Here is a 10,000-nt window from a genome sequence, read left to right as displayed (position 1 = left end):
ACAACCTTAACCTCTTTATTCCATGCATCATATTGCTTTGATAAATATCTCACTCTTCTATTTCACAAAAATACAGTACTTCCCTCAGGTTATAACGTAATTTTGCCTGGTATAACCAACTTAGTGTATTGAAAGAATGAATCAGAGATGCCACTGTGAGCGAGGAATGTTCCCTCAGCAAGAGACGAGAAGGGGCATTGCGAAACAAGACTTAAATTTGTATCCAGATTGTGCATTGAGACATGCACGACTGGAGACCTATCTTACCCTCCTTGCGGATGCCACAAAATTCTGAACAGGACCAACATCTGCTGAATTTGTTTTGCTGTGAGTTTCAATGTTCGCGGAAAAAAAGTAGAAAAGAATAGCTGATTTGGTGTTTCGTTTTCTCTTTCGTGGTTTAGTAATGCCTGACAAGAAGTGTGTGATTTTTAAACCAGTTTGTGAGAGGAAAAACCTTTTCTTGCCGCATTATTTGTAAAAGTTGTCACAGTGGGATCACTGTTTGGTCCTTCAAGGAAACGTCCAGTAATATGAACATTATGGTCACGACTGCAGGTTTTGCTTTTGAGCTATGGTTGCAGAATGTGGTGTGATTGGCTGAAGTAACTACAGATATTTTGGTTTTACTCTCACAGCATGCGATTGAAACCAGCTTCAACCTGCCAAAGCTTAACTAACTTGAAAGAAATTTAACAGCTTTCTAGCAAACTATCAGAACTGACAATACTACTATGCTGACGTGTAAATCATGACAAAATTCTGAACACTAAAAGTAATGGTGCTAGCATTGGTAGTAAAATGTAACAAGGCGTGTACAGAAAAGCAAAGTTGAAAATACTGGAGATGGCAGTCCCTGCAGAAAGCTAGCCCTGTTCTTTGCTCAGAATTTGAAAACATCTTTCATTTAAACACCAAATGTTCCTATAGTTCGAGTCTGAACCACTGATACTTGATAAAACGTTTTTGTGTTTGTTTGGGAATAAAATTCTTGTACTATTGCCAGTTGCAATCCAGGAGCTGAATCCTAGTAACACAATATTACATGTAATTAATCTTTTACTTGAAGTATTACATTGACATAATGGATCATTTTTACTAGCGTCACCAGCAGCGTTATTTAACTGATACAGGAGGAATCCTTCAAAAGGATTGATTTAATACACAGAGCCAACAATGGCATCCTATCGAGGCCACCCAATCGTCCTTTTCGAACATTCAAACTACAATATTCCATTGACTTGAGATTCTTCATGCCGTCAAACTGGAGAGTATTTATACCCAGTTCAAACTATACGCTACGGAAGCCGAAAAGGGACAATCCAAAAAATAATATTTAGCAAATCCAAATATAAAGTATTTCAGATCACAATGTTGACTGACCACTGGCCCAAGCACAAGAAGATTGCGACAAAACACTTTTTCCAATTTTCAAAATACTTTTTTTTCATTTCACAACTATTCTTGAATTACGAAAAAAAATACGTGCAGTCAGGATAATTCATAATGTTAATGAAAACGTTCTTTGACCAACTTTTATGGAGCGAGCTTTCAACTGCTGAACTACACAGTCTTCAAAAGGCTAAAAAGCTGGTAAGTTAACAATGAGATAAAAATGAATTGACATGATAGACATGAATAGTAATGGTACTATTGCTTCCTTAGAAGAATACAGTATTATCCAGTAGAGTCTTTGAATTGTTGTCATCGTTGTTTGATTAATTTAATTTGTAAAAGGACATGCAGATTTGGGTTGTCACTTTTTGGCTCCATAGTATATTGCTCATGTCAACACAACTTCATGCAATTTTCACTCCTGATTTCTGTTATAACATCACACTAACAATTTGTGCTGCATTGTTGAGAGTTTATTGTAAGTTACAAAATTTAAACAAAACATTTCACAAAAAAAAATGTTTATCTTCCAAAGATCCCAGTAGTCCACTGTATTAATTGTTTCAAACTTAAAACTGCAAATAACTTAGAACTGTGAAATTCACCTTCAAAAAGGTATATTGATGTCATGAATAAGTTTCCCTGCTAGCAGAGATCTATTTTCTTTTGCGTTCGCTGGGTTGATGAGTACGAGAGAAGAGACCTCTTCCATGGGTTGAAACTCGCTCTAATGAGCATGCACGGCGGTTACTTAGCGACCAAATCCTTACGTCACACTTCATGTTGTGTGGGCTCCCTTAACAACAGCTGAATTACTGTAAAGGAATGTGTGGGACACAGTGGGCTCAAGTCAAAGTCAGCAAACATATCATGGGGCATGCGGTTGAAGAGTGCCGTCCAAGGTTGTGTACGGGGGTTGGATCAGAGCGAGTTTCGACCCCCAGCAGAGGTCTCTTCTTCCGTACTCCTCAGCCCAGCGAACGCAAAAGAAAAGAGACCTCTGCTAGCAGGGAATGAATAAGTTAGATATTAGATACAATGTAAAAGATAAATTACTTATTTTGCAATAATTACCATTATTAAACTTAAGATCTTTTTTGTTACAACTGTACTCTTTGCAGTCACATAACATAATATCATCACTGTCACAGTGATGAAAACAAATTATATGCATGTCGGTAGTAAAAATAATAATATTATTATTTATAATAATTTATTGTGCTTTCATCCTATCTTATCAGTGACCACATAACTCTTGTATACCATTTAACAAAAATTCCCATTAGAACGTAAGTGGCAAGGGAAGACTGTGTAAACTTCAGGTTGCAGGTTAGGGTCACAGGAGTGTCATTGTTTCACCAAAGCTGGAACACAAACCTTTACTAATACTAACATTAGGCCTAACATTAGGCCTAAAGGGTAAAGGTAAAGGTACACGTTATTTAACGTCAGACGTTTCTTTACTCTCTAGAGAGTACTCTCCCAGGAAGCCGACGGTGCGCTCATTTTACCCCCCTCTTTCCATCAGTGCTCCGTTTTAAGGGTATTTAAAGCTACGTAGGCTACACCGAAAGGAAAGAAGTCGAAACAAGGATGTGAGATCCGGGGATCGAACTTGGGACCTTATGCACCAAGGCCGCGCATTAACCTACTGCGCCACCCTTGCTCCTAAACAATGTGCTTTAGATGATGTTTAAGGTTAGCATTATCGTAAAGGTTTGGGTTGTTTCAGTTATCATTGTAAAAAAAAAAAAGACCTGCAACCCTAACCAGCATTTGCACTTTACACCCTCTGAATGGCAATTATTTTTCCCAACCTCAAAATTCCTGAAAGAAATGTAAATTCCACTGTTGCTCTATATGTAAGCAGCGTTTCAAATGGTGCTTACTTATAGCCTAAACACCATTTTAAAAGGCGTTGATCAACAGTATTTCAGTCTAAGCACCCATTTTGAAAGGTTTGCGTCCAATAATTGTTGTGATGGCTGATTACTTTATGTAAGTGAAGTGAAACCGATGCAATTCCTGCATTTAGTTGTGTGTGGCTGTGTGTACAAAAATAAACAAGGTATGTGAAATGCAAGTATAATTTATAATGAATTCAGTTCTCTCAATAGTACTCATTCAAAATGGTATTTTTAAGAGTTAATCCATTTTAGGGTAGTCCATTTGGGTAGTCCATCGGGGTAGTCCACAAACTGGGGGGGGAAGGGGGCATGAGTGTTTTGTCCCCCACCTCCCAATACTCTTTTGGTAAATTTAAATTTTTTACTAATGGAAAATGTTTATTTCAAAGGAATTGTCTAGTTGGGAGCTTTTGCTCACCATTTGAACTACCTGTTCCAGTTTGGAAATGATAAATAACTTAGAATTGCCACATCATTCATTCACTCACCAACTAACACCTTATTCCAAAATGGCTGCCATGGCAGTATCAATTTTGTTTGTTTGCTTAATCTTGCAAATTAGCCCTTGTCGCCAAGTTCTTAAACTTAAAAATTATTTAAAAGAATATTAAACCTTGAACGAGGCAACAAGAGCTAATTTGCAAACAAACAAAATAATACTAAAATGGTGGCCATTTTGGATTATAATGTGTATAGGGGATTACACATTTTTTGTTACCTTTCATTGAAACCCCTTTTAAAAACACCAAGACATCACCAAACTCAATAAGTTGCAAGGTACATGTACAACCATGGATATAAACCTATGTGTGGTCTGTTTCTCAGCAATTATTATAATTATTTTTTTTGTGTGATAATAAAATGTAGGATAATTTTTTCATATTAAATAGTGCCCTTAGGCAAATATTTAAGTCCTCTCTGGATGAAAGAGACCATTTTCCAGTATAAAAATATCATTTGTTTGGTCTCAGCCAGCTCGGTTGTGGCCTTCTAAAAAAACGAAGTAAGTCGGCAAGATCTTTGTTTGGTTTTTTGTAATACTCCTCTAGAAATTGCCGTGATTTTCCATCTATCGGTGCATATTGCCGCCCTTTGCCTTTGCCAAGACACTGGTTACCTCCCTGAGACGTTATCTGACAGTAAAATCCTTTATGCTTGTCAAATCTGAGAAAGCAAAAATATAATTTAAAAAACTAAATCACTGAATGAAGGGACCTGCAATTATAATATTGATGAATCAATAATGACAACTTGGCTTGCAGAGTTCTTCTTGCACATTGACATCAGTTACATTTAGGTGTAACTTGCAAAATGGTAAAAGATCAGATTTTAATTAATAAAAAGAGTAATAAACAAATAAGTGAATGAGAAGGAATCAATGAGGCTCTGCCAGGGTAAATTTACCGCCTCTTATGCCTGATGAGGATAAAAACTTTCGTGGCTCTTTTGTTTTGGATTTTAGAAAATGATGACGTCACGTGAAAACGATCCATAACGGCGATGACGAGCATTCGCCTCCCACCAATGTGGCCCAGGTTCGATTCCCGGACCCGACGCCATAAGTGGGTTGAGTTTGTGTTGGTTCTCTTTTCTGCTTCGAGGGTTTTTCTCCGGTCTCTCCCGTTTTCCCCCCTCAGCAAAAACCAACATACAGCTGATTCCCGCTGGCTGTAAGCTGTGCTCCAAGGTCACACATGGACCGTATAGTGGCTGCCAGCGGGGCCATTGTATGCTTTCGGTTCGACCTTGTTGAGCTGTGTCGTTGCTGTACTTGCGACGACGATTAGCGGCGACAATTATTATTATTACGTAAAGAGAAACCACAACAAACAACATTCGCAGGGCCTCATCAATCACTATTGACCACTTTGGTTGAAGAGTTTTTCTTGCACATTGACATTTACCTCACACCAGTGGCTCAGTCGGCGTTGCAAAACGATGGTGAGGGTGAGGTCAAGGGTGAGTATCCTCTACGACATAGGCCTTTCCTAATGCAGCTAATTACCAAGCAGGGTTGTCATTAGAATATTTAATAGGTCTTACAAGTATCGCTGCGAAAAATGAAACAGCCATCTGATGGTTACAAGTGTTGCGTATGGAAATAAGCTTAATATAAGGATACTTTACAACGAACTAAGTCTAGGCCAATAGACAATGATTCAAACTTAATGTACCACGCAAGATACGAAAACCACTCCTTATTTGTGGCCAAAAAAGGTGGAAACGTATTCCTCATCTAATGCAGTGGCACTGAACCTCAAGGAAAAGGTATAATGACATTACCTACACAACCCTTCCATAATAAAATAAACAAAAAAAGAAAGGAAAGACACCAGAAGGACTTCAACTGACGTAGAATGACAGAAATCGCCCACCAAAAACCATAAATAGTCACCCAAGTCACCTGACCGAACCCAAGCCTCTCCACCATGCTGTCAGAATATCAATTTCTGACTAATTCCTTCCCAGATCACTCAAACGTCAGAAATTACATTTACTCAGTTGTGATATGATGAAAGAAACAACTTGGGTTTGTGGCTTGAGACCTACTTGCTCCCCATAGTCAAGCTTGTACTGTACTTTGTCACAGTCCCTTCATTGGAAATATCTAAGTCTAAGCTCAAATGCTAGCTATCAAAAACACAGAAGCATAAATTAGGGCAGCTTTCAACAACTAGCTCTGTTTGCAACAGAAGTCTCGAGGAAAGATTCCAGGAAAGTGGTTCAATGAAAGTAATTTTTTATTTAACAAATGATTCATCTGAAAAAATCGTTTGGATTTAATCAATTCTGTAGTCAACCAAAAACATCAAACATTAATTTGAATTGTCTGGTATTATAGTCTTCTGGAGTTGAAGCAACATACTTTAGGAGTGATTTTCTATTTCTAGCGGGAAAAATGTTAAAAGTACTCTTTTTTTAAATTTAAATTTTTTTTTGTCTTTATTTATTACATAATTATACTTGCATATTACGTAACTTACACACAGTACTTATTACAGTTATTTACAAACAGCATGCTAGGCTATTGGAGGTCAGATCTTCGCAGTTTGCAAGCCCACATAATTTCACCATTTCACCGTTTGGCTTCACTTTTAGCTCTGTAGTTTTACCATCCATATGTTTCAAAGACCCATCTTATCTTCACCATCTTTCCTTTAGCAGCCCTCCCCTCACCCTAATCCATATTTTACTCTCATCCCCCACCCTCAACCTTGACCTCACCCTCACCCTTGTTTGAGCAACGCCAGTGGGTCAGTTGGTTGAGCACCAGGATACCAGGCAGGAGGTCCCGAGTTAGACTCCAGCCCGACCAACACTCAGGGTTCTAAAATAACTCAGAGGGAGAAAGTGCTGCCTTAAGTTTGTAATTACAAGCACAAATGGTTAATATATAAAGACTATAAACTGTAGGCCCAATCCTGCCTCAAAACGCTTCCTGTTAATCAACACTGTGGGATGTTAAACAAACCACACACTGTTCCTGAAGAGTATAGGGAAGAGACCCTCCCCCCCCTCCGGATTTGTGGTCCTCCTTTCACATGGGTAGGTAGGTGAGATCAAATTAATATGGACTGATAGTGGCAGCCAGAGGCCCGGGCCTTGACAAGCAGACGTCCAATCTCCCCCCGGAGAAAGATTAATTTTGTAAACCACCGTGAGAATTTGTGATACAGTATGTGCAGTAGATAAATCCTAGACCATAAACTATAAACCATAAACCACGTGTAACTTGCAAATGGACAAAGATCAACTTAACTGAAACCTCAAAGCTCAAGTTTACCTTGACTGAAATAATAATACTTGGAAAATACCAATATTAATTATTGGAATTTCTTATTTCAGTCAATTTATTAGCTTATCATACACAGACAGTACATGCCAAACCAAGAGGTTCAACCAGGAAATACCCATGAAAACATTTACTTCAGTTAATGGTCAAAATTAAGACTCAAACCTCGGGTAACTGGAACACACTTCAATGTCCTACTTTCATGTAACCCACACCAGTTACTACAATTCAATTACCGGTGTGTACCACTCTAACTTGGGCAAATCTCACCCAGCGCATTATTATAGGGATCAGGCCAGAGAGTTGCAATACATGTAGCAACCATTATTAGTGTACACGTTATTATTGTTGACACATTGACCAAAGAGGAAATAGGGCTAAACATGCCAGAAGAGTGTTAGTCAAACCCTATCATCAAACTCTATCACCTGTTTCTTACTGGGTATTTGTACATGTACTAATAGGACACAAGTGATATTAATTTGACTCTGAGGCCCTGTTTATATGGTCTCAAGCACCCAAGACAACCCTCCCCTTGAGTTTATCTGGGCGAGATATTTTCCTCTCATTTATTTACAAAATATTCTATCAACCGTTTACATGAAGTCGGCAAGTTGTCTCGCCTCGGCATGTACGGTAACCCTGGCAGGCGAGACAACTTTGTTGCATGTAAACAGTTTGGCTCTACTACCCGAGACGAGACAGCAAAATCTTAAATGTGCACACATCAAATAAAAATCAAAGAAGCAGTGACTTGGGGGCTTATACATATTGCTAGCATTTTGCTTTCGAATGAAAAGGTTTTTCCCACTAAAATTCTCACTGCATTCAACGGAAACTCTCGATTTAAAAACAGCCTTAATTTTTTATTTAAACTACATATTACCGCTCGGTTAAGATTGTCAGTCCATTTTCTGAACGGGGAAATGCAAGTATAATTAATTAAAACGAACTGGAAAGAAAGAAGGGCAATGATGATCATACATATTTTATGAAGATGCATCTTAAAACATAAATTATGCATAATTAAGTAGGGTCAACTTTGTCTCAGTCACACAGTTCTCATTCAGACGCTCAGAAAAGTTGTCTCAGGAAGGAGGGCTGTCTCGGGTAACTGAGACCATATACAGAGGCCCTAACACTTTAATCTAATTAGTTGCTACAAATAAAAGGCATCTAATTAATCCTCTAACCTCTGCCCTAGTACATCAATAATAAATACGCCCCAAGATAATAGCAAAAACTATAATTGCACTCTGATATAAATTTTGAGAGGTGAAAAGAAGGTACTAAAACTGGTAAATTCCTCTGAGCAATACGACCCTGGGATGATGACACGGATGACATGAAATGGCAACCAATGACAAGACTACTGCCATGAAATCATGGCAATGATAAAGACTAAAAAAAGATGGTCTTGAAACAGGGACACCAGGCATTGCAAAATTAAGACAAGAAACATGGGCACCCCGACCCCCCCAACCCCACCCCAAAAAAGGAATGCTCATGTATCCTTACTTGTCCTTGAATTTGACAGTATAGCAGGCTCTTCACTTAGGAATTACCTTAGTCTCTTATTGTAATCGTAAACAGTAACACCAAGAAATCTCTGAACTTCTGACATAACCTCAGCAGGTTGAGTCCTTAGCTTTTCCCCATCAAGGATAAGAATCTGGAAGAAATTGCAACAAAATTAACCATGGAATTCACTTTATTTCTCTATTCCTAAATGTTGTTCAATGCTGATACTTGGCAAAATTTTACATTAAAGGAAGTCAATCTTGAAAAACAAACATAAGCAAAAGAAAGTTCACCAAAAAGTTGAAAAATTCTAACCAAATTCTTTGCTAATCCTGGACTGAGTTAATCGGCTTTCGAACAACCGGAACTAGAATAATAATTATTACAAAATTCTTCAAAAACAAAAAAATATATAAAGACCTTAAAATTAATTATGAAGCTACCTGTCAATGGACTCCTTCAGCAAAATGTATTCATTTGATAGATAGCCTGACAGCCACCACATCCCTTCAGAAAAAAATCAGGGGAGGGGGTGGCTGTACACATGCTAATTGATAGAAAGACAGTGAAACACTGATTGAGATCAGGTTACAGCAATGACTTTTGTGATATACCTGGGAAGGTGAAAAGTACATTAACCATCTTTCTAAATGTTGTACATACAACCCTGGTATCAAACATCTCTGACCAAGGGCTATGACATCTTTTCCATCAGTAGAATGGGTACTGGTAAGAACTTTGTGGAATGGGATTTGTGCCGCTGATACTCCATGGCTTTTCATGTGCTTCAAAAAGACAGAACAAAATAGTTATACTACTTACATTGTATTGTTGGGAAACCATACAGTTGATCTACCCTGCAAACAGGGGGCCTTATATCTTACTAAGTAAGTTGGGAAGAGAATGGGACCATCCTCTTCAAGACTTTTCTAGGAACATCAAAGGGCCTCTTCTTACACGATACAGTTGACCATGCAGATAGAAGAAATACGGAAGTGAGTTTTTGCATGCAAATGAAGTGCTCTTCAGAGCTCTTTCTGCAATCTGGCTGAGCTAAAATTGGGACAAGAGGCTAAGGGAATTTGGGATGCTTGACAGGGTTCAATTGAACTTGAGATGATTGACAGTTTATCCAAATGCACATCAAATCACAAATATTTTATGTGGTCTTGACAACTAAAACCACTCACTTAAATCACACGAGTGGGTTATTAAGTTTAATGGTCAAGAGGTCTCCCAATGCACATCCACATGATCAGAACTGAAAACAACTAATAAATTAGTAATAATAATGATAATAATAATTAATAATAATTAAATGCTTCCATAGAAAGCAAATCATAGAAAGATGCTCTTGTGCACTTATATTTCCTTCACACATCGA

At 38.0% G+C, this 10,000-nt stretch overlaps 1 protein-coding gene across 1 annotated transcript in view; it reads right to left on the bottom strand.

Moving 5' to 3' along the window:
- Positions 1-4,115: 4,115 nt before the first annotated feature.
- Positions 4,116-10,000, bottom strand: part of LOC138032490 (bifunctional heparan sulfate N-deacetylase/N-sulfotransferase 4-like) — a 29,406-nt gene continuing 23,521 nt past the window's right edge. The window contains exons 8-10 of the mRNA XM_068880192.1: positions 9,231-9,401; positions 8,661-8,767; positions 4,116-4,466 (exon numbers count right to left, since the gene is read on the bottom strand). Of these exons, the coding sequence (XP_068736293.1) occupies positions 4,256-4,466; positions 8,661-8,767; positions 9,231-9,401 (489 nt within the window). The 3' untranslated portion in view covers positions 4,116-4,255. The remainder of the gene's footprint in view (positions 4,467-8,660; positions 8,768-9,230; positions 9,402-10,000) is intronic.

This window comes from Montipora capricornis, chromosome 14, assembly GCF_036669925.1.
Source record: "Montipora capricornis isolate CH-2021 chromosome 14, ASM3666992v2, whole genome shotgun sequence".
NCBI classification, from domain to species: Eukaryota; Metazoa; Cnidaria; class Anthozoa; order Scleractinia; family Acroporidae; genus Montipora; species Montipora capricornis.
Note: the sequence above shows the minus strand (reverse complement) of the source record. Positions and strands in the feature narration are given on the sequence as shown.